Below are 26502 nucleotides of genomic sequence, written 5' to 3' on the forward strand. Positions count from 1 at the left end.
GTATTATAAATAAAAAACACAAGGAATAACAAAAAAAAAAAAAAACAGGTAGTGCAAAATCACAGTAGTCACTAAATACAAAGAGAAAACCTCAAAGTCAGCCAGAGACAAACAACATGTTCCCTTCAAAGGAGCGGTAAGACTGATACATGGCTTCTCAAATGACAAGACAAAAATCGAAGCCAAAGACAATGGAATGATATTTTCAGTGTTTTGAGAAAAAAACAGCTGACAACCTAGAATTTCATAACCAGTAAAAACATAAAAATGAGAATATGGAAGTGAAATATAGATTTTTTAAAGACAAATAAATATAGAGAGAATTCATGACCAACACACCAGCACCTAAGGAAATATTTTAAAATGTACTTTAAATAGAAGGAAAATGATTTCTGATGGAAATCCAGAAATACGGAGAAAAAAAAATTCAACAGGACGGGTGAAAAAGTGGCTAAGTCTAAATGAATATTGATTGAGACAATAATAAGTTTGAAGTTTTGTGGGGTTTGAAACACTTATAGCATACACCAGTATTTAGTCAGAAAGTGTAAACGTGGAGAGTAAGAGTTCTATCTGAGTTGAATTATCTGAGAAGTGGTAAAAGCACTAATTTATATTAGATGTTAATAAGTCAAGGAAACATGTATAATACCTAGAATAACCACTAAAAGAATAGTAAAAGAATGTATAAACCAGATAATTGAGAGGAAAGGAATTAAATAATATTTAAAATACTCAATAAATTCAAGAGAAAGGAAAAAAAAACATAGAATAGATGGAACACATAGAAACCACATAGTAACATGTTATATTTAAATCTCAAAGTATTAGTAATTATGTTATAGGTAAATGAACTAAATACTTCAATTAATAGACAAAGATTGGCATGCTGCATTTAAAAAACTATGTGTTCATGCAAAACACTCTTTCAATATAAAGATAAAATTTGAAAATAAAAAGATACAAGAATATATCATGTAAACACTGACCAAAAAGTTAGGGTCACTATATTTAATATGAGACAAAATAAACTTTAAGTTAAAAAATAACTAGAGATAAAAGAGGAACATTCCATAAAAACATAAAGATTAATTCATCAGGAAGATATAACAATTCTAAAATTGTATGCACCTAATAATAGCCTCAAATTATAGAAATGAAAAATTCATAAAATAAAAGGAGAAATAGACAAATCCACAATTATAAGTGGGAGATTTTAACCATATTATTCTCAGTAAATGATCTACCAAGCAAAATATCAGTAAGTATACACAAGGTTTGGAAACATACAGAAGGTGCCAAAAAAATTGGCACCTGTTTTAAGATAACATCTCTTAAAATGTGTATACATCTTTTTGGCACCCCAGTATTTATCAAGCTTGTTCTAACTGACATAAACAGAACGCTGCATCCCCCAAACTGCAGGATACATATTCTTGTCAAGTACACATGGATAACTTATAAAAATTGTCCAGATATTGGTTAGGCCATAAAGCAAATCTCAACAAATGTCACAGTTGAAATCATACCAAAAATGTTCTTCAACCACAGTAAAATTAATCTAGAAGTCAATAATACACATATAAACCAGAAATATGAAAAATATTTTCTGAAATTAACAAATATACTTCTGAATAATCCATGGATCAAAGATTATAACAAAATGAAAATGAGGGTGAAAAGATGACATTGAAATTGGTGGAATGAAGTGTGAGAGTTTGCCAGGAAGCCAGGCTAGCTGGAGCAGAGGAAGAGAGGGGAGAATGATGGTCAAAGAAACACCAGGGGCCTGGTAAAGTAGGCCCATGTAGTACATAGTAAAGACTTCGGTTTCATCCTAAAAGAACTAAAACGCCATGGAGGATTTGGAGCTGATGATTCCCATGATCTGACTTAAGAATATAAATGGATCACTTTGGCCTATTAAGGGGAGAATAGGTTGTATGGGGACAAAGGGAGAAGGAGTTAGATAACTTAGCAGCTAACCTACACACAGGTCACTTTGCCTGAAGTCTGCTGTCATCCAGTTCCATACACTGTAACCTAATTATCCCTCCACCACCAGTCTCTTCATTGCCCATCCACAGTACTCAAACCCAGAACCTCATTACCTCCTACTTTCAGTATTATAATACTAGATAGACATTCTAGTTTAGGGGCTACGCGTTTGAAGACGGTAGGAGTAGTTTCCCATTCATACCTTGAATAGCTTCTACAGACAGTATTGAACAAAACAGAAAGATAAATAGTACAGTTTTGAAAATGGAAATTAAGCAGCATAATTGACAGTTGGGTACCTCCTGGTAGTAAGTGAGAACAAAAATTAACCATAAAATGCTTATTTGAAAGCTTTTCATAATTTCTGAATTAATATACATTTATGAATAGAAACCTAATCCTTTGGAATGCTTGATTTTGTTGTTTCAAAGAAGTGGGTGCAATTATGTTATTTGTTCACTTTATTTTAATTCACAGAGAACATACGGGAATTAATTTTAAAATATACCAAAACACAAACAGACAACAATACCAGCCAAATATCAGAATATTTGACTTTTATAATTAAAAAAAAAAGAAATTATAAATATACCTCTGCATCTCTGGAACACACAACAATTTTGTGTTCTTAAATACAATACCACACTCTTGTATATAGCATAAAAGAACTATAAAGGCTAATGCTTACAGCTGAACATTTCAATAGCTAAAAACAGTAATGTAATCTAATGTGGAGTTTTATTCCAAGAAAGTGTAATTGAATTTAGTGAATATCAAAAGCAATTATTATATCAACATTTGCCTATATATTGGTAAGATTTCTAGAAATAAGAATTTGTGTATGGCAACTTAAACAGTTCACTGTCCTGAAAAAGACGTAGTCTGACTGTTACCAAAACCAACCCTTGCATTCACTATCTTTACAAAAATTGTGTTGATATTTGATGAGGAAAATGAGAAGAATGTTCTAATCAAATAAGATGGTTACTGATTACCATCAACTATATGCAAAACTACATAAATGATTTAATAGAGTAATAAATCATATTCTATTGAATACTCAAGGAAATCATGATATGACTGCATTTTAATGTATTTTTTACAATTTAAAATTATGTAGACATGATCATCTTGTCTGCTTAAAGAATTTCTCATTACTATTAATTTTCTTTGAAAAGCAGACTATAATAGTTTGTTACTTAGTGCATCTCAAACCTGTTACTAAGAGAGAAACCTTGAATGCAGAAAAAAACATGTCACTTCTTTTAAGCTTCATTTCTTCTATTCTATCATAGAGGAAAAAAGGCCTTATGAAAATTGACCAATGCAGTGTAGTCTCGTACATTTTCTTGGAAGGGTAAATATGATAAAGTGAATACCAAATGCTCAGTATTTATTCCATGATGATTATAGCCAGACTTAACTATAGTAGAAAGACTGATTTTATAAAATTGTAAAAATGTAAATAAGGCTTTAAAATTGATTCAGGAATTACATTTTATAAGTGAAGCTTTGATTTTAATCTAAACAATTTTCTTAGGGGATGATACACATTATTCAGACTGTTCTGCTTTCGTTATGATTGAAATAACAGTGATACTTCAGGAAACCAGGAGACAGAAACATCTGTACCTTATCAAATTATATCTCCTAATGATTATAATAGTGTTATACACTAGATTAACTTTAAAATGTACATGTTGCAATATTTTAAAGTTTAAATGATTAGATAGAAATTTATTTTTAAAATAGCAGTGGTAAATGTGAAGCAAAATATAGCATATTCTTTCCTATTTTAGTCCAAATATTCCTATTAATAAAGCATGTATCAGGCATCTACATTAAAAATGCTTTTCATAATATATGTTGATTTTTGTTCTATTGCCAATGCAATATTCAATTATTAAAATTTGGAAAATAAACGATACATAAAAATTTTAAACTTAATAACAACTGTCAATACTTTAATATATTTCCTTCAGGTCACCTGCTTATCTAGTTAGCTCCTTATCTTTACCTTTATCTACCGTGTTTCCCCGACAATAAGACGTAGCCAGACCATCAGCTCTAATGTGTCTTTTGGAGCAAAAATTAATATAAGACCCGGTATTATATTATATTATATTATATTATATTATATTATATTACATTACATTATATTATATTATAGAGACCCAGTCTTTTATTATAGCAAAATAAGACCGGGTCTTATATTAATTTTTGCTCCAAAAGATGCATTAGCGCTGATTGCCTGGCTAGGTCTTATTTTCAGGGAAACATGGTATATAATATTAGGATAACACTAAATGCATTTTATAACTTGCTTTTTTATTAGTATCAAAACTCATGAGACATTAAATTTACATTTTAAATTTAAAAAAAAATCAAAGGTCTTTTAAGTAGATGTGCTCTCTTGAAAGAGTGAAGTACATGCCAAGTTGAGTCATGAAGAGAAATGTCAGTGTGATCTGTGGCAGCTGCTTGCTTCCCTGGGAAGGAAGGGGCCGGTTAGGAGTGCAGTGGCTAGCAAACCCCTCAGCACTCCACAGAGTCACTAGTGGGAAAAGAACAAAGGCCTTTCCAATGCCACTAACACAGATGTGCCCAAAGGCAAACTGTCAGAAACAGTTAAGATGACAGCTACTCACAGTTCATTATTTCCTTCTCACAGGTCACTGGGTGACAAGCTGGGTCAGTGTGCTTTGTTGGCTGTCCCAGTCCTTCCCCACCCCCTGTTCAATTTAAATAAGGGTAAAGGGCTCCACTGGATAAATTAATGTAAATAAACACATTCCTGACACTTAAAGATACTAGAATATGACATTTACTTTATTTTGGACCAAACTTAGAATTAAATGTATGCACACAACCTACTTTATCCAAGCAACAAGAGAACCACATTTCTATATCTCACTGACAGGTGAAGCTAAAATATTTTAAGTGTGGCTAAAGCAAACAAAAAGACATAACCTATTATGAACTCATAAGGACCTACATGAAGGGCCTTACACAGTAGGAAATCTTCCTTTTTCTTCAATAGGCAAAAGAAGTTTCCACGTTATAAAAAGAAAAAAAAAAAGATCAACGATCAGATTGCTTTCCACAAGTGTTTGAAATGTAAATTAAGTGATATGTACGTGAGACAGCCTGGTTTATGATGATTGTTATAGTTTTTTTTTAAGGATATAACTCAAAACAATACATAAATCAAAATGGCAATAGTCTGATCAAATCTTTTATGATGTAATACACATAAAATTTTAGTAATGACTTAATACAGCTACTCAAGATGATGACATTCTGTTATGAAATCAGTAGAATAAAAACTAGTAGGGATGAGGAAGAAAACGGGTTAAGAGCATTAGCTGTAGATCTAAATGTCTGTGGGTTCAAATCCCATTTTCTCCACTAACCAATGGTACAAATGGGCACATTACAAAAACCATTCTGAACCTCAGGTGCTCTATCTTTATAGATTATAAGACTACCTCTGCCATCATATTATTATGACAATAGCTAAATCAATCTGTCATGATGTTATAAGAATAAGTATTTAATAGCAGTTGGCACATCATGGTAAATATTCAATAAATGACAGCTATTAGTTACCTGTCAACAAATTTAGTATATACAAAGCTGACCTGAGTCACCATTTAAGGTGTGAAACACTTTGTTTAATCATGACAAGTTATAGTCACATCTTTCAAAAGGGGTTTTTTTAAATCTGTAATCCCTTCAAGTGCAAGCCTCTATAAATCAGTAAATCTAGGCTACTGGATTCAACAAGAAATCAGGGGTTCACAGTCTCCCTTAACGTTTCTTACCTCTTATTTAGTCTCCACTGAAAGCTGCCCAAATTAATGTTTCTATTAATCCCTTTCTAAACTGTTCCATTTCATGTAAAGTTCCCTTTTCAAAATATCCAGTCAAATAATAGGCCCTACGTGAAAACTTGAAGATTTGGAATAATTGTTAAGACAAGGACATGAATGGTCTGGCAGAACATATAGAGGCTAGAATAGGACTTCAGGCTCAGAGAGGACTTAAACCACCAGCTGGAAGGCCTTAGCCAAGTATCTCAATCTCTCTGTTTCCTTATCAATAAAACAGAGCATAAGACCTCTATTTTATATACCTTATAGGTTCTTGGGCAATAATGCACATAAAACACTCAAGCAAATTCAGTGTATGTTATTAATAAATGAATGTTATTTTTTCATTTTTACTTATTACCTACTACTAACTACCAATCTTTCTCTTTCCCCAAATTTGACTACTTGTGGTTCTCTCCTTCCTCAGCTACTTCTAAGGAATGACATATATTTAGATCTCTTTATAGATTCTTTTCAGTTACATATTCTTTATTCAGATTATTTGCTCATTAATTTTTTCCCTGATGTTCTAAAATTCTATTTATTTTTCAGATTTCCACAGCTCAGATCATTTCACATTATTCCTTTATTTTTTCTAGTGATTTTATTCTTTATATTTTAAAGTTATCATTGATTAAAAAAAAAAAAAAAACAGAAAATGTAAATCTCTCTCTTGAAGGTGAGATAATACAATACACTGATTTCCTTACATTTGGAAGGATTATAAGCCTAACAAGACAACCTAAGGTTCAAAGTAATTAATATGCCAATTTCAGTACCATGTTCTAATTTTGCCCAACAATTCCTTCCAAAATGAGAAGAAAGTAATTGCTCTAAGTACTTACTCTTTCCTCAAAATAACTTTGTTAAGGGACAGAAAGAGAGGAAGAGAAACTAAAATTACATCTATTGTGGTAAATTGTGGGGGCGGAGAGGAGAATGCAGATAAATTCCTATGGCTTTAAGGAAAAAAACGGAGGACAGAGGAGTTGCTGTAGCCCGATACAAACCATCGGGAATGCCCCGGGCCCTGGGAAATTTCTCATGAAATAAAATCCCCAACATATTTACCAGTCAATTCCAACTGACTGAAAATCACAAATGTAAATACAACCCTATTAAAAAGTCTTTCCTACCTCTATTTGTTTTCAGAACATTTTCACAACTATTACTGTTTCCTACATTTCTGTTAATTTAAAGACATCTCATTTAATTCTAACAACTCAGACAGGTATTGTGGTATGTTAACTGACATTATTTACTTTGTTTTCAGGGAGCGGGAGGTGTGGGGAGGTGAATTGACTTCACATTTCCTAATACTATAAGCCTTTCTCTCAATGTTCCGTCATCAGACTATATTGCTTCAGGGAGATACAACAACCAAATACGGAAGACAAATCCCTAAACTACCCAATGCCCTCCCTTAACCTTTGGAGAAAATACCTCCAGGCTGGGGAAGGAGAAAGTCATAAAGAAGTAGGTGAGTTATCACTGGGGTCCGCACACGAGGACCCACCAGGACCAGGGCTAGCACAAGACACAGAAACTGCCTATCGGTTTCAGAAATCTGAGAGCTGAAGGAACATGGGCCTCCTTGAGCAGAACCCGGGATAACAACAAGCCCCAGCATTCTCTCAGGAAGAGTAGAGTGGTGGCTGCCGAATAAGTCTGGAAAGATAATCCATCGATGGCCTCAGAAAACAGTATTTGAGTTCCCCAGTGCCCCAGTGTTCCGAGATCCTGTTTTATATGGAAACTTCACACACCGCTCCTGAGAGACTTATATTTTAGTGATGTGGATGGAGAGTGGCCTGGCTGTTTGGCTGCAGCTTTTGGTAACAGTGAATGAATACCTGGAACTTAAGTTTTCATACAGGTCCAGGACACCCCATGCTGTGGTACAGTAAGGTACTAAATTTGTTATTTTTTTTTTTTGTCTATGCCCAATCTTACTCAAAACAACAAAATCAAAAGATTTGAGGTTTAAATAACAAATTAAAGAGACAACACATTTAAGAGACACTTGTGATCGGGGGAAAAATGTTCCCCTCCTGTCAAATTCTGAGTCAGAAATATGTAATTAAGAACATAAGATAGTTTTTAATTGAAATACAAGGTTACATTGCACACAAACTTACACAATGTTATATATCAACTATACCTCGATAAAGCTCGCTGGAAATATTTCTTAAAGAAAATAAAAGTTGTCATCTTTTTTTCTTCATGCAATTGACAGTTCTATCCACAGTTAGAATATTTAAATTTAGGAATTCTCTTGAACTTTAATGAGTACGGTAAGAATTGCATTTCTCCTTTAAGAGTACTTCAATCAATAGTTACTTTCAAATAACTGTACATTAAAATTGCAGTTTATAAAGTCATTTTGTGATTTACAACACCAAACCCCAACAAAATACTACTAATAATAAACTTTAGATTTCTGATTCAAGAAGATCAGAGAATTTGCATTTTCCAACCAAGGATAATTTTCAATTGGTTAGCAAAATTATTGATGTTAATTTTATTCTAGTAATAGAAATTATGTCAAGTTGTTAAATTATCACTACTTAAGACAATCTATTGTACACTCATCCTCAGGTCCAAATACCATATTCTCTTCATGGAATATTAAAAAGATTTTTATGCGTGAAGCCTTCTTAAAGACCTCTGGCCTTTTCATTGCCTTACCCTAATTATGTGTTATTTCAAAGAATTTTAGTGAGATCCCAGAACAGCAACCCTTCCAAAGTATTCTTATAAATACATCAATCTTTAATGAAATACACATAAATGTCACCTCTCTTGATCAAATGTGACCCCAAAACTACTGTGCTTGAAAGCCAAAGGGCTTTTGAGATATTTCAATAATCATCAAGAAATCAATCTTAACATGAAACTGAAGGAAAACATCAAATGTCATTGAGCAATAAAGCTCTCTTCTGTCAGTGCCCTACCTCTGAGCAGAAGCGTTAGGACGTTTCTCTTCCAGTTTCCTCAGCAGTGCCACTGCCAGCTGCCCTGTCTCTCCAGGAGAAACTTCTGGCATTAAATGCGTGTCTGAAGGCTCTCGCAGTTGCTTCACAACAGGGATACTGGCACTTTTTTGCAGAACCTAATAAATAAAATACAGGAATAGCATAAGCTAATTTTCATTGAGTGGAAACATCTAAACTATATATGATCCAAATTTAACATTATACTTTTCATGGTTCCTTTAGTCTTCTTCATCGGGCACATAAATCATTTGTATGTGGCCAGAACAAAAGAAGGCAGTCCTAAGAAAAGTTAGTGTATCACTATCTATTTAATAAAATAATGTTTATATAAATATATGTGGATGTTTATATAAATATTAACATGCACATCAGTATTATATTATATGTATGATTTTAAATAGTCAGTAACATTAAGATGTGAATTTATGTTTGTCTCCTGAAAACAACTTGAACGTTTTTCTCTTTTCAAAATACAATTTAGAGATCTATTTCTGTCTTGCCTCTGGCTGACTATACTGACCTCTTCTGCTAAGCTGCTGCCATGTTCCTGATGAGCTGTGGTCCAGGCACCATGGTCAATGCAGTATTCTGTCTGGGTCGCATCCACTTGTGCATTTAGCTCCTCTAGGTAGGTCAGAACAAATTGAGGATAAGCCTGTAGGATAGCGGGGGGAATAAAAGTAGTACCAGCCTTGCAAGCAATAGCCAAAAATCTATACAACTAGAATGATGGGAGGATAAGTCAGATTAATAGGAAAAAGGTCTGGCTAACAAATTTTGCAATTTATTATCAATTTCAGGTCAAAATCAAGCCAAATAACTTTAATATTGAGTTTTCTAATTAGTTGTTTAATCAGATCAAGTTTAACTACATCACTGATCTTCACCCATAGATAGGATTAAAATACTAAAGCCATGTTATATATTAATAATAGCTACCATTTACTGAGTTATTTCAACATAAAAGGTATTATTATAAATGTAACATGCAGTTGCTGTATTGTTTGGGAATATTCAATTCTGCTCTAGAAGACAAGAAAACAAATGGGATGGATGAAATTCACTAGCTGCATTAAGCATGGATGAGTAAGTTAGTAACCTGAGAAGTGTCAGACAGAAAGTAAGTAGAGTATGTGTGTTACGAACATAGAAAGGGGTAGAAGGAAAAAATAGACATGTAATAGTCATGATTTACTAAATAACAAAGTAACAAATATTTATGATACATGGAACAGAAATGAAACACAGCAGACACACAAAAATCATGAGATCTTTAATTGGCCACCTATGGCTGTCTCTCATTTTGGATCCTCTGCTGGATAAAATCCACAGTTACCCAACAGGCTAACTGGGGAGCACAGCTACTCGCCACTCAGCTCACTCATGGAGAAAGTGTGTGTCACTGTCTCAGGCCCCTTGCTCAAATTTCATCTCTAGTCCTTGGAACCACATCATCAGCAGGGAAGGGTGATGCAACACAGAGAGAGTATATGTTGGTACTGCAGAGATTCAGTTAATGTGGCCCTTCAACCCATTTGCACTTTAAGTGTGTATCCTAGCCCTTCTCTCTTCCTATACATTTTGTTTTGTGTTTTAAATCAATTTAATAAAGCATGATTTGAGCATTTTAATTTGGTCTGTGCACCTTTCTGTTCCATGAGCTGTAGGATGGCCTATCTAGGAGCATATTTGGAGGCTACCATTGGAGCACTGTAATGCCCACATGACAATATATTTACATTTTAATCCTTGCAACAGCCATTTGAAATAGGTATTATTATTGTGTCCATTTTAAAGGTGAGGAAACAGACACAGGGACGTTAAGCAACTTGCTCAGTGCCATCCAGCTTGTTTACTAGTCCATAAAGCCTAGATATGCTGACTCAAGTACAATAGAAATTTCTTTTTGAAAGTGTAAAACTAAAGTGCTAACAAAAAAATAGGAGGTGTTCAGTGAATAATTAAAGGGCACTAAGGTCTTTACATTGTTCTGGAAAAAGAGATATGGAATAACTTTGTTAGAAAATGTGCAACTAAATATGCATGTTAAAAATGTAAGGGACTCCAGACCTTAAAGGCAAATTACCAAGTGAAAGCCAACTTGAGAAGGCTACATATTGTATAATGCCAACTATATAACATTCTGGAAAAGGCAAAATTGTGGACACAGTGAAAAAGATCAGTGGTTTCCAAGGGTTAGGAGGGAGGGAGAGATGAATAGCAGAGCACAGAGGATGTTTAGGGCAGTGAAACTACCCTGTATGAGAGTTTAATGGTGGATACATGTTGTTACACATTTGTCCAGATCTATAGAATGTGCAACACCAGGAGGAAACCCTACTATAAACTATGGACTTTGGGTGAAGATGTGTCAATGTACGTTCATCAGTTGTAACAAATGTCCCACTATAGTGGGGATGTTGACAATAGAGGAGGTTGTGCATGTGTGGGGGGGACGTGGGGCAAATGGGAACTCTACTGTTCCCTCAGTTTTACTGTGAATTTAAAATTGCTCTAAAAAATAAAGTCTTGGGAGGCCAGATGGCTCAGTTGGTTAGAGCGCCAGCTCTTAGCAACAAGGTTGCCAGTTCAATTCCCACATGGGATGGTGGGCTGCACCCCCTGCAATTAAGATTGAAAACAGCAACTGGACTTGGAGCTGAGCTGCGCCCTCCACAACCAGACTGAAGGACAATGACTTGGAGCTGATTGACCCTGGAAAAACACACTGTTCCCCAATATTCCCCAATAAAAAAATTTAGAAATTAAAAAATAATAAAGTCTATTAAAAAATGTAAGGAACCTCACCAAAAGTAGAAGTGCCAAAAAAAAATAAATTATACTACATCAAAAATTAAAACTTCTGTGTTGCAAACAGTGTCACCAAGAAAATGAAAAGACAACCCACAGAATAGGAGAAAATATTTTCAAATCATGTCTGATAAGTGATTGTGTATCCCAAATATATAAAGAACTCTTACAACTCAATAATAAAAAGACAAATAGCTCTATTAAAAAATGAGCAGAGGATCTGAGTAGAAGATATTTCTCCAAAGAAGGCACACAAGTGGCTAATAAACACATGAAAAGATGTTCAACATCACTAATCATTAGGGAACTACAAATCAAAATCTCAGTGAGATACCACTTCATACCAACTAGGATGGCTGTAATCAAAAGACAGAAAATAACAAGAGTTGATAAGGATGCAAAGAAGTTGGAACCCTCATATGTTGATGATAAGAATATAAAATGGTGTGAATACATTGGAAAACAATTTGACCAGTCCTCAAAATGTTAAACATGGAGTTATCATATTACCCAGGAATTCCACTCTTAGTTATATATCAATGAGAATGAAAACATACATCCACTGACAAACGTCAATGCAAATGTTCATAGCAGCATTATTCACAATAGCCAAAATAGTGGAAACGAACAACATTTCCATTAACTGGAAAATAAATAAAATGTGATATTTCTATACAATGGAATATTATTTGGCAGTAAGAAAAAACAAATTACTAATTAATGCAGAGTACAACACGGATGAAATTGGACAACCTTATGCTAAGTGGAAGAAAACCGTTTTGAAAGATCACATAATGTATGATTCCCTTTATAATAAGTGTCCAGAATAGGCAAATGTGTGGAGCCAAATAAGGCTGGGGTGGGGCAGAAAGAATGGGGGGAACACGTGTGAGGTACAAGGTATCTTTTAGGGCAAATAGAAATGTTCCAAAATTAGATTGTATGATGGATGCACAACCCTGTGAATATACTGAAAAATACTAAATGGTATTCTTCAAATGGGTAAACTGTCTGGACAGAAGCAGTGTAAGTGTGCACAGAAGCAGATTGTTCAGCCTCACCAGGCCTCTGATGACTGCAGCCCCTACTGACACCCTAACTACAGCCTCACCAGAGACTCTTGAGTTAGAAACACCCAGTTAAACCACTCCCAGATTCCCGGCCCACAGGCACAGTGAGATAATAAACGCTTGTTGTTTTAAGTTACCGTGTTTGGGGGTAATTGTTACCCAGCAATAAATAACTAACACAAATAAAATACAAACACAGGAAAAGGAAATGAGTATGTCTGTTTTCTCACAATCTTCATCAACATTGGATATTCCCATTTTACAACCTCCCTATTTAATAGGAAGAAAATACCATCTCAATACTATCTCCTTGGTTTACATTTATTTAAATTTTAATGAGGCTGAACTTTTTTATTTGGTTTGCCTCTTTTGATTTTTCTTCTGTCTTGTATTCCCTTTTCATATTCTTTGTTTCTTGTTCTATTGAAGTGTTGATCCTTTTTTATTGCTGTATCAGACTTATTGTATATGAAGAGTATTATCCCATTTTCTGACACTTATATTGCACAGCTTTTCCCTATTTCCTTTCTTACTTTTGCTTATGCTATTTTAGATTTAGAATTTTTAAAAAATTATATACTCAAAGCCATTAGTCTTTTCCTTTATGAATTCTCTCTTTACTTGCAGATAAAGACATCCACTCACCACTACAGTGGGTTAGATGCTTTAATACATGATTTCTTCTAGATATTCTGTGGTTCCATGTTTAAGTTTAAATCTTAATTTAGCTGAAACTGATGGTTTGCATAAAGGAAGTGATCTAACTTTATCTTTTTGCAAACAAATAGAGGGATGGTTAACTTTAAAAACAAGCAAATAAAAAAACCTTATAGAAGTAAAATCAGTAACAAAATGCAATATTGTATTTAAATTTGTTCATTAGGATTATCATTAATAGCTGTACATTATCAATTAGTTAGAATTCATATGCCAGAATCTAGCGATAGGCCAGAATCTGTGCCAAATCCTCAAAATGCTAGTAATAAGAATGCATTTGTTTTGCAGACATAGAATGTGAAGCTTGGAAAGGTTAAATGACTTGCCTAAGGCCACACAGCTAATAAGTGGTGGAGCCAAGATTAGTTATTAATATCCTAAAGCAGTAATTCTGTCTTTTTTTAATGAATAGAATGAGCTCCATTTATGATCCAGCTGCAAATAATTATCAAATTATCCTCCATTTTAGCCTTAACTAGATGGATATAGTTTGGGATATGACTAAATTTAGATCTAATTAAAATTTCTAAACCTCCATAAGAATGAAATGTCTCATTAAAAGATAGTTTTGTTCTGTGAATCTAGAATAACTAATTTCAAAAATCAGCGATTGCGTCTGGGAATGTCACATTAAAATTTTTAGAATCAAAATTCTCAAAAATAACATGTTTAAAACACAAAAGTATGAGTTATTTGCTCACTATCAATACTAGTAGTAGGAATAATTAGAAAATAATAAATTGCTAGGTAAGGAAAGGTAAAAAAGACATTGGAGTAGAAGTGGATATTTAGGTACCTGAATTTTGGGAGAGGGAAGAAGAAAATACACTTAAACCTTGGTCCTGCTCTTCTATGTCTGTGAGTGGGAAGGATGATACTTATACAAAACTCCATGTTGTTTGGCTCCATGTTGTCTGGTAATAGGAGCCAGCGCAGTTCAGATAACGCCTCAGAATGAAGTTCTCATGTGCAAGGACAGGCCTAAGAGCTGGAGGGATATTTTGGTTCAGTCTCAAAATTCTACTTGTTATTTTTACGAAGATGTACAAGCTTTAGTCTTTCTGTGATTCCGTTCCTACCAACCAGGAAACTCACTCTGATTCAGAAATGTAGGGGAGTCAGAAACAGGATAAAGGGAAAGGTGGGGTGAAACTCAGAATGAAGTTAGAAAACATGTAACTTTTAAAATGCTTTGACATTTGACGGCTATGTCAAATTTCCTGCTTAAGAAGAGAGCTAAAAGTGTATGGTTCTGGATCAGTTAGTGAGTGGAGCTGGGATTTTAGCCAGTGTGCCAACAAATAATTACTCAAGAAAACGTTATTATGTTAATTTACAAATGGACATTGTATGAAACTCTGCAAATTTCTAAAATGGTGCAGCTTGTCATGGAATAACAGTATTTCTGTTTACAATTAAACTAGGAGGGGAATTACTGGGTTGTGTAGACATGTTCATCTTTAGTAGAGATTGCCAGTTCTTCAAAGTGCCAATTTATTCATTTTAATGAAGAAGAAAACTGATGTGGATAAAGAAAAGATATTGGTTGGTACTCCCATGTTTATTGCGACATTATTCACAATAGCCAAGATATGCAAACAATCTAAGCACCTAAGTGTCCATAAAGGGATAAATGGATAAACAAGATGTGGCATATATTTTATTTACATTTACACACACACACACACACACACACACACACACACACACAGAGGAATGTTATTCATCCATTTTTGACAACATGGATGGACCTTGAGGTCATTAGCTAAATGAGGTGAATCAGACAGAGAAAGACAAATACTTCATGATACCATATTTATGTGGAATCTAAAAAAGCCAAACTCATAGAAACAGAGAATGGTGGTTACCTGGTGGGTGGGGGGATTGGGGGGCTGTTATTTAAGGGTACAAACTTGCAAATAGTAGATAAATAAGCTCTGGAGATCTAATACACAGCATAGTGATTATAATCAACAATAATATATTATAAAGTTCAAAGTTGTTAAGAGAGTCGATCTTAATCTCACCACAAAGAAGAAATAATAATTATATGAGGTGATAGAGGTGTTAGCTAATGCTATGGTGGTAATCATATTGCAATATATAAATGTAACAAATCAATACAATGTGTGCCTTAAACTTATGCAATATGATATGTCAATTATATCTCAATAAAAAATAATAAATTAGAATTTAAAATAAAAGAAAGAAAACTGATGCCCTGAAATGCTGGGTGGTTTCTTACTGATAGATGAAAGGAAATTATTTTTGGCTTTGGAGGACCTGTGTTTTAAAGTCAAACAAAATCTCAAAGGAAAGTAATGAGTTAAGTTAAGCTAAATTCTAAACTTCTGGGTACAGAGTAAAATCATTTATGCAGAAAAAGCATTTCTTGGTCTCAACAATAGACAGTGCATTTTATACGAATCTGGGAACAGAAAAACTTAGGAATAAAAGCTGTGGCGTATGAAGTCCTTACTTTAGAATAAATGCAGCCGTCAGTCCCAAACACCCACTTCTGAGAATTATCTTCTTTATGTCTGTAATGAAAATGTAATTCAGAGATTGACAACTTTTCTCCACACTGAAACGTTTTATAGGTTTCGAATAAAAGAATCATTTTCCATATCGCCCGGCAGGAGGACTGCCCACACCCTACCCAGGATTCTATAATTGTACCATCACTGCTACCTCAGTAGCTAAAGCCTTCCCTAAGACAATCAACTTCTTTGGTACCCAAAGTGCTTTGGGGTGTGTGTGTGTGTGTGTGTGTGTGTGTGTGTGTGTGTGTGTTACGACTGGAAACAGTGATTAAGAATTTTAGAGAATAAATAGAATCACTAAGAATATTATAGTAATTAAGTACAAGGATTAAGAAAATGGAATGGAAAAAGATACCATGGAAAATTAGAAACCCTCAGGCACCTGTTTCTGAAACAACCGGAAAGTTTCATGAAGAAATATCAAATCTTCTGAGCTAAGTCTGAGTAAGAAAAACTAAAATGTGATGAAGTTAATCATGCCTAAATTAACTAATCATGTATTCATTAATATTTAGAAACCTTACAAAAGTAGGACAAATGAATTAAATTAAGTGCATTGGGATGTTAAACAAGACTGTTCCTACTGCTTCTGAGTTGTGACAGAGACATCAGTGGTTGAGAACAAGAGGTGTCAGGTAATGCTCTATTGTAAAGCAAGGTGCTCCACGAACTGGGCAGAACATGTAAGGGCAGGAGTCCAGAACTGGTTCCGTGTGCATTAGCCTCTCTCACACATCCAGTTTACATAAAAAAATGTGAAGAATTCTTGGCCATGTTGAAATGAGTGCTTGATAATAATGTAGGTCTCTAGGCCCCAATCCTCAGATTTTGATTCAGAAACTCTGGACCCCAAGAAATCTACATTAGTAGATACTGCAAGTGATTCCAATGAGAAGAACTCTGGGGAATATGGACGTGGAGATTATGGAACCAACGTCGGGAAACACTGACTAGAGTGATGAGAGCAGGTGGAGAAGAGCTCCATATTATAAAAGCATTGTAAGAGGACTGATTTGATGACTGAATAAATGGGGTGGAGGTTAGAGAGAGTAGGCAAGGTTAATTTTCAGATGCCAAATTCAGGTTAAAAAGAGAAACATTATTAAATGGAAGTGAAATTAGAATGGAGGAGAGGGGAGCAGAGATGTGAGAAAATACGAAGGGTTCCAATACCCACATAAAAATTGTATGAAATATCATTCAAGGTCTAACTGATACTTAAGCTAAGAATCCCATTCTCAGAGTTTAGACAAAGGTAGTTGTGCAATTTCAGCCCTCGGTGGGGTGAGGGAGGTATTGGGAAAAGTAGTCTTTCTAGAGATCTTTTTATTTTGTAATTAATAAAGGAAAAAAGAAGCTTTAAAAAAAAGTCTTAGGGTCCAGAACTAACATTTATTGTTATTATTATATTCATTATCCAAGAAAACAACATTTCTTTGAAATATTCCATTTATCAGAGGGTAGAAGAAAGACGGCATCCATGGCTACAGCTCAATTTGGGGAAAATTTCATAGGCTAATGCTCATCATTTCCCAGGTGGCTGTCAGGAGGACCAACACTAGGCTTCACAATTACGAATCTGTTTTCCCAAGCAGCTTCAAATGGCTCTGGTGTCTTCCACTGTTACTTGGACCAAAAGTAGAATCCATAGTAAACGGGGGAAAAGGGATTTCCGCTCAGTGATTCTTACCGTATTAAGAGTAGAGATAAGAAGTTTCATCCATCAATCCACATACTGTGAAATTACACATGAGCAATTCTCTAATTCTGATATTTCTAATGGTGTCATCTATATGTCTGAATGTTACTTAAAAGTTCGACGCATGGCAAACAGTCCTTTCCACACTGTGTACTCACTAGAGTCTGTCACTCTGTTTTAACCTAACTCTTAGCCTCCTAAACTTTAAGACTTAACCAAGGAAATGATTTTCAATCTCTCTGATTACCAAGTGACCGTGCTGTCTGTTTACTTGTCTGTCTATCTTTCCATCTCTGCATCTAGCATTACACAGATACACTCGTTAGCTGTAGTTAATGGTGTCCTGAAGGCAGTGTTTGTTTAACCTAGTCTAGATTAACTTGGCCCACTCCATTTCCAGCAAGACCTAAGGGAGAACACAAAAAGTAGATGCAAAAAATAAATAAATAACTGAAAGATTAACCCTGAAATAAGGAAAACAGTAAAGATTACCAGACAGGTACTACAAATGAATAAAGCAGCCTAGAGCTAGTGTGAGGGCTGCTACTGGGAATGGTGCAGACAGAATAGAGCAAACCAGAGGGTGTATGTTCCATCTAAAGGGGAATCCATCCCTGTATGATTGGTGCCCGGAGAAAATGAAGGTCCAGTGCTGTCCATTCTTCTCATTTTTTGAGCAAAAACAGAAATAAGTATTTTTCTGTGCAATCTCCCTATTTCTACAGGCTCACAACTAACTCAAGAAATTTAATAATGTGCAGGCCGAACAAAAATCTACGGATCTTCAGTATTTAGTGTAATTTAACCTGCGTGTGTGTGTGTGTATTGCTGCAATTGGTTTATGAATTTAAAACTAAAGGCTAGATCCTACATAGCCACATTCTTTAAAAATGAAGCAAAATCAAAATTACATGGTGGCCTAAAAAAGAATTTTGATTCAATTGGTTTGTCTGCAAGACCTCCAAAATATCTTCTGGAAAAAAAGTATCCTGTGATTTTTATATTTTAATGATATTCAAATGACATTGTTGTTTTGCCTTTCATCACTCATGGTCAGATGCACATCACAGAAAAAAATATTAAAAAGATAAATATGTGCAAGCACTTGCTATATTGAATAAGAATAAGATGAGTGACACCAAATGAGACATAACTGAACTAATGAGGCATGATATGTTTACAATATTCTTTGCAAGTTGTCAGGTTGCTACTTTAAGTGCTAGTTCTATTATTTTTAGCATATAAAAGGCTATGTCTTGATTTGTAGCTTTGTTAAAATTATATTATACTACTTAGGAGAAGAGAAAGAAATTTGTCTCCAGAAATTGCTGTCACATGAGGATGTTTATCATTATTTATAATGAGATATAGTTATGTTAAAATAAGTCATACAGGCACTTAGAAGCTCTGGGAAAGAGAAACATATTTAAAAGTATATACCCAGAGGTGAGGTAAGTTCTAACAGTTTTGGCCCTTACCGCTGCCTAAGAAATAAAATGTAGCTTCACGGTGAATGACAACCTCTAGTTTTCCAAATTTTCTGCTATTATGCCTCCACCTTACAATAGACTTTGTTTCTCAAATAAAGTCAAGTTACATTAATACAAAGGCAAATGATCCTCATTTGCATAGGGATCCTCCCTTTCTCCTGCCCATTTTTGCCTCTCTCCCCTCTCTTCTCCTTCCTTTCCTTTCTAAACCACACCCTTTCTTGTAAACAGAGATTCTTCAAGTAAAACCACATTTTTAATTGTTTTAAATTATCATCTCTTTCCTTGCCCAAGCTCTAGTTCCTATAGTCAGCAAGCATATCGAGTTTGGGGCTTCAGTCCCACCCAATTCTATGACAATCCTGGTCAGGCTAGGATGTAACTTCAGTAGGCTAAGACCACATCAGCACTAGATTTAGTATCCAGTTAGGCCAAGGAGAGCCTTGGGCATGAAAAGCATCTCCATCAAGCCATAGATAAAACCTTTCCAAACACCTGCCACTTTTGATACCATGTTAAGGTCTGGCGGCCTGCTGCTTGAAAAGGTTAAACAAACGAGAGATGTGGTTGATGGAAAGAAAAGCTGGTTTATTCAGAATGCCGGCATTCTGGGAAGATGGCGGACTCCTGTCCACAGGCCACCTCCCCATTCCTAGAATGAGCAGACGGTTTTATAGGTACAGAAGAAGAACCAAGGAAAGGGGGAGTCAGTTAGGCAGATTCCAGGGCTGACATCCTCACTGGGGTCTCGTTTGTTTTAAGATAATGTTATCTCTGGACTCCAGACTTGGTCTGGCCACCGCAGCCTGAGGCTTTATGTGTATTCTGGTGTCTGGGAGCCTGAGGATTAAAAAATTGCCCTTTTCCGGTAGGATTTTGTTAATTAAATGGATTAATGAGGTATGAGTAGTTTTGAGAAAGGGAACAAAACAGAGTTCTTTAGTTACTCAGTGAGGGGAGAAACAAAGAGAAAATGGCTGAATATCAGGGCGGATCTAACCACAAACTAGCTAGGTATAATTACAGGTGGCTGGATAGCAGGCTATGCAATGAGCCAAACTGCAAGCCAGCTAAATCTAATTATGTTATTGATTTACCGAATTTCACCCTTAACAGTTTGACTTAGACCGCTGATCAGCTCTCCCACTGAGAATGCTCTTCTCTCACCCTTCCCCTCTAAAGTAACCATTTAGTCAGTCCTTACCCTTACATTTTTGATTTTTTTGTTTATTTTCTTAGTTTGTTTTTTGTACCTTTTAAAAACAACTTATTGAGAAATAATTGACACAATATTATAAAATACAGTACAAGCGACAGGCATATATTTAAAAGTAAAAATTGAAGATGTTTCGAAACATGTATATACCTGCTAAAGCATCACAACAATCAAGATAATGAACGTATTCATATCCATCACAGCTGAAAAATTACCCCCAAAGTTTCCTAGTGCCTCTTTTGCAATCCCTTCCTTTTTATCTCTTCCCACCTTTCTATCACAAGCCAAACACTGATATGCTGTCTAGATTAGTTAGCATTCTCTAAAGTTTTATATAAACAGAATCAAACAGTATATACTCTTTTTGGTTTTGCTCCTTTCCCTAAATATAATTACTTTGAGACTCAGCTACATTGTTGCATTTATCAAGAATTTATTCCTTTCTATTGCTGAGTAATATTTTATCACATAGACATACTATATTTACCTATTCACCTATGGATGGATATTGGGATTGTATCCAGGTTTTACTCTTGGGAATTAGAAATAGAGCTGCTAGAAATATTTGTATTCAAGTCTTTGTAAGGACTTATGTTTTCATTTCTCTTGAGTAACTTTCTAGGACTATAATGGTTATATAATAAGGTATATATATTTTTAATATTTTAGGAAAGTACCAACTGTTTTCCCCAACTGAACCATTTTTTATTTCTACCGACTGAGTATAAGAGTTCCGGTAGCTACACATCCTCACCAACATTTGGCATGGTCAGTCTTTTAAACATTAGACATTGTATGACACATCTAGTGGTACTTCATTAGGGGTTTATTTTGCATTCCCCTAATGATTAATGATCATTGACTGAGTATCATTTGAGATGCTCAGATGATTGCACATCTTTTCATATGCCAACTGTATACTTTCCTGTTAAAGTATCTGTTCAAATAATGTATCTGCGCATTTTTTCTTGAGTTGTGTGTGAATTTTTCATATATACATACATATATAGGTGTGTGTGCGTATATATATATATATATATATATATATATATATATATATGTATATGTATACATATATATGGCATATATTTTCTCCTGTGTGTAGCTTATTATTCTCTTGACAATGTCTTTCAAAGAGCAGAATTCCTTAATTTTAATGAAGTTCAATTGGTCAATTTATATTTTTGTGAATCACGCTTTTGGTGTCATGTCAAGGAAAGTTTTACCTAATACGAGATTATAAATATTTTCTCCTATGTTTTCATCTAAAATATTTAAAGGTTTTACACTTAGGCCTATGAATTATTTTGAGTTAATTACTCTCTATGGTGTGAGGCATATATCAAAGTTCATTTTCTTACATATGAATATCCAATTGTTCCATTACCATTTGTCAAAAAAAAATTTTTTTTCTCCACTGAATTTTCCTTGCACTTTTGTCAAAAATCAATTGACCATGTATATGGAGGTCTATTTCTGGATGCTCTCTTCTGTTCCACTGATCTAATTGTCTACTTTGGTGCCAAGAGCACACCATTCTAATCACTGTAGTTTTATAATAAGTCTTGTCAGGTAAAATAGGTCTTCTGAGCTTGTTTTTTATCAAAATTGTTTTGACTAGTTTAGGTCCTTTGAATTTCCACATGAATTTTAAAATCAGCTTGATAATTTCTATAAAAGAAACCTACTGGGGTTTTGACTGAGTTTATATTCAATCTGTGGATCAATTTGAGGAGAATGAACATCATAACAATATTGAGTCTTGCAGTCCATGAACACCATATATACCTGCATTTATTTAGTCTTCTTAAATTTCACTCAGCAATGTTTTGTAGTTTTCCATGCACAAGCCTTGGAACATATTTTGCCTGATTTATTCTTAGGCATGTAATACTTTTGATGTTATTGTAAATGGATATGTATAAATTTCAATTTTCAATCATTTGTTGCTAATATATAGGAACATAACCAATATGTGTATATTGTTCTCAAGCCTTCAAACTCATTAAACTAGTTCTCATTTACTAATTCTACGTAGAACTTTTTGTAGATTTTATAGTATTTCTACATAGAAAAATCATGTTATCTGAAACAACAGTTTTACTTCTTCAATTCCTATCTAGATAGGAACTTGATCATTTCTGTTTGGATGTGTTCTTTGATATGTGTGTTATTTAGAAATGTGTTACTTAGTGTCCAAATATTTGGGGTGGGGGTGAGGGGTTCCAGAAAGCTTTATGCTGTTGATTGCTAATTTAACTCAATTATGGTCAGAGAACATGTTTTATAACACTTGAATTATCTTAACCAAGTTGAGACTTGTTTTATAGCCAGAATATAGTCTATTTTGCTTAATATCCTGTGCACTTGAAATGAATATGTCTTCTGCTGTTGATGGGTGCATTATTCTATAAATATCAATTAGCTGGTTGATTCTGCTGTTCTAGTCTTCATATCTTTACAGATTTGTTTCTATTTGTTCTATTAATTATTGAAATGTTACTGTTTTTGCTGACTACAGCTATAGATTCTTCTCTTTCTCCTTGTAGTTCTATAAGCTTCACTTCATGTATTTTGAAGCTGTGTTACGAGGTGAACAAATGTATAGGATTGTTATGTCTTCCTGATGAATTAATCCCTTAAGCATTATGAAATGATCCTCTTTATCCCTGCTAATATTCATTATACCAAAGTCTACTTTGCCTGATATTAATTTAGCCATTCTAGCTTTCTTTGGATTACTTTTATCATTTTCCATGGTACTTTTAACATATTTGTGTCTTCATATTTTAAGCGGGTTTTTTGTAAGTTAGTGTATAGAGACCTGTTTTTTTAAATCTAATCTGACATCTGACTTTTAAATAGGGTGTTTAGATTTATTATATTTAATGTGGTTATTGATATAGTTGGGTTGAAACCTACCATCTTGTTAGTTATTTTCTCTTTCTCCTATCTGTTCTTTGTACCCCTTTCCTTCATTATCTGTCTTCTTTTGGGATTGAATGGCGTTTTTTTATTATTTCATTTTATCTGTATTTTTGGCTTGTTACCATAACTCTTTCTTATGTTATTTTAGTGGTTGCTTTAGGGTCTATCATATACATCTTTAACTTATCAGTCTACTTTCAGTTGATATCATACCATTTGACAAATATAAGAATCTGTCTTCCTTTTCTCTCTAATTAGCATTTGTGCTATTGCCTTCATACATTTTACTTCTACATGTTATTCTCTCTATATTATTTTTTTGCTTTAAATAATACACTATATTTTAAAGAGAAATAATAAGAAATAAGGTCTTTATATTACCTAGTTAGTTACTATTCCCAATGCTCTTTATTTCCATCTGGTATCATTTTTCTTCTCCTTGAAGGACTTCTTTTCATATTGTTTGTTGTGCAGATCTGTTGGTAATAAAGTCTTTCAGTTTGTGAATATTTGAAATATTGGGAAAGGACAGGTTTGTTTGTTTGTTTGTTTGTTTGTTTTCACTTAGCATTTTAAAGATGTTCTTCCACTTTCTTCTCACTTATATTATTGCCAAAAAGAAATTGGCCAACCTTATCTTTGTTCCTCTTACATATGTCTTTTTTCTTTGTATGCTTTTAAGATTTTCTCTTTACCAGTAATTTTAGGCAATTTTATTATTATTTTCCTTGGTTTCATTTCTCCATTTCTTGTGCTTAGAATTTGCTGAACTTCTTCAATCTCTAGGTTATAATTCTCACAAAATTTGGAAAATTTTCAGAAAGCATTTCTTCCAATATTCTGTTCTCTACTTCTTCCATTCAGAAAATCTAATTACTCAGAGATTAGGCTATATGAAGTTTCTCACATCTCAGTGATGCTGTGTTCTTTTTTTTTTTTTTTTTCAGTATTTTTTTTCTCTCTGACTTTCATTGTGAATAGTTTGTATTGTTTTCTCTTCAAGTTCATTAATATTTTCTTCCACAATGTCTAATATGCCATTAGTCATATTAAATATATTTTACATTTCATACATTGTCGTTGTCATCTCCAGAAATTTGATTTCAGTCTTTTTATATCTTCCATGTCTCTATTTAATATGCTTAATCTTCCCTCTAGCTTCTTGACTATATGGAATATAGTTATAACAACTGTTTTAGTATGCTGTCTATTCAATAAGTGTGTAATTTCTGAGTCAGTTACAATTGATTGATTTTTGTCTTTGTTATAACCATGGACTAAATGAGCAGAAGCATCTGTGTCTCCATGTTCCATGGTCTGGCCTTGTCATTATCATCACAAGTTGTTTCTTGATATGTCATTAGTTTATAGTACTGATTCTGCTCCAGCTATCTTGTTACCCACTCCACATATAGCACCACATCAGAACGGGACTGCTTTTGGGTTTGTTTATCCCTCCTTGGGAAGTATGTGTTTAAGACTGTATTAGCACTGGGTAGTTCGCATGCTGACAAGCTACTGCTTCCCTCTCCTTTCCACCTGGGTTTCTCAATGACCTCACTATTTGTGACACATCCACTGAGATATTTGCTACTATACTTGGCACTCACTGGCAACTGTCTGACTAGACTTTAACCTAGAGGCAGTGTAGTGTTGTGGCAAAGAAGAAGTTATAAAATCTGACAGCTTGGGTTTGCAATCATGCCCAACCACTTAGTAGGTCCCCGAGTAAATGACTGACTTTTCTATGTCTCAGTTTCCTCATCTGTAAAGATGATGATAATAATAATATATACCTTATTAGGTTGTTGTAGTATTAAATGTAACAATACAATATAAAGAAATTACAATGGTTGTCAGGCTCAGAAATTTTTTCTTTTTGCTAGAGTAAGAGGTATAGCCAAAATTTGCCATTTTGTAATATTCTAATACCTGTTGGACAATCTGTTTTGCATAGTAGAGAAAATTTCCCTTCTGTATTAGCAGCTGGACTAGTTTCAATGGTGCCTGAGTACCCTAGCTCTGGTTTCAACCCTTAGCACATCCTAACTGCCTGTTTAGCCAGAAGTAGTTGGGTAATAGCTTTCTAAGTCCTGAAGTACAACAGGATTTATTTTTGTCAACACAGGTGAAATCAGAAGACAAATGGACAAGAAAAAAGAAAGCATCTAGGAGACAATAATTCCAGACTGTTGAATATAAATCAATTTTCTTCCTCATAGCTAAATTTCTAAATTTTACTTTTTAATTTTAATTTTATAATCCCAAGTCAGAAAAAAAAACAAATAGAAAGCACACTTTCAGTTTTTACAAGCCAGCAATATTTTGCTTCCTTGATTTTTCTTTCATAGTTCAATATTTTATATTTAGAACATAGAGAAAAGGTTATGAATACACACACAATACGATAATTATAAAGTAGCAACTTTTCTGCGACATAGGTACACGTTGGAGGCCAACATTTCACTGTTTAAAATATCTAAGACACAATACCAAGGTAAATGGGATACGTTTTCAAACTCATTTTAGATTAGAAAACTTAATATTGATGTTATGAAATTTAAACACAGACTGAATATTCCATCTAAGCCAGGAGGCATCATGATTTGACTGCTCAGAAATATTGAAATTAACATTTATTGTTTTGAGTTAAATAGCTCATAAGCATTACCTTTTCTGTAGGATTAATTTATACCCTTCTAGTGATGTTCCCTCAGCAGCCTTGACTCTGATTGGATGACCAACAGCTAGGCAGCCCTGAGTTATCGCTCGGCTCAGGATCATTCCAGTCTTCCAATGAATAGAGAGAGAAGAAAGGTCTAAATAAGTTAAAAGAACCAGAAAATTCAACAATGTGTCGCACATAGTGAGGTCATTATGCCTGGATAACCCTGGATATTAACAGTTGCTGAAAGTGAAACAGTACCCACAACTTAGCAGTCAGTGAGCCCTGCTCAGAGTCAGTGATCTTCTCTGTCCGACAAAGGTGGCATTTCATAGTTCAGCGCAAAAATAAAACAGACCTTGATATCTTCATTTGTCCTTTTTTTTTCTGTGCATATTTCACAGTGCAGCGATTTGGGGTCCATCACGTGTCACTTGTTATAACTACAGAGCTTACTTGAAAAATATGTATGCACAGGGAAAAAAAAGTGCAGTGAA

The 26502-nt window shown here is 34.2% G+C and overlaps 1 protein-coding gene across 1 annotated transcript in view; it reads right to left on the reverse strand.

The window, feature by feature from the left end:
* Window positions 1-26502, reverse strand: part of DCDC1 (doublecortin domain containing 1) — a 382580-nt gene that overhangs the window by 143732 nt on the left and 212346 nt on the right. Inside the window, exons 17-20 of the mRNA XM_088789501.1 lie at window positions 26012-26130; window positions 15944-16004; window positions 9387-9521; window positions 8825-8982 (exon numbers count right to left, since the gene is read on the reverse strand). Coding sequence (XP_088645627.1) covers window positions 8825-8982; window positions 9387-9521; window positions 15944-16004; window positions 26012-26130 — 473 coding nt within the window. The remainder of the gene's footprint in view (window positions 1-8824; window positions 8983-9386; window positions 9522-15943; window positions 16005-26011; window positions 26131-26502) is intronic.

The sequence above is a fragment of the Rhinolophus sinicus genome, chromosome 14 (genome assembly GCF_057876585.1).
Source record: "Rhinolophus sinicus isolate RSI-liver-muscle chromosome 14, RSI-T2T, whole genome shotgun sequence".
NCBI lineage: Eukaryota > Metazoa > Chordata > Mammalia > Chiroptera > Rhinolophidae > Rhinolophus > Rhinolophus sinicus.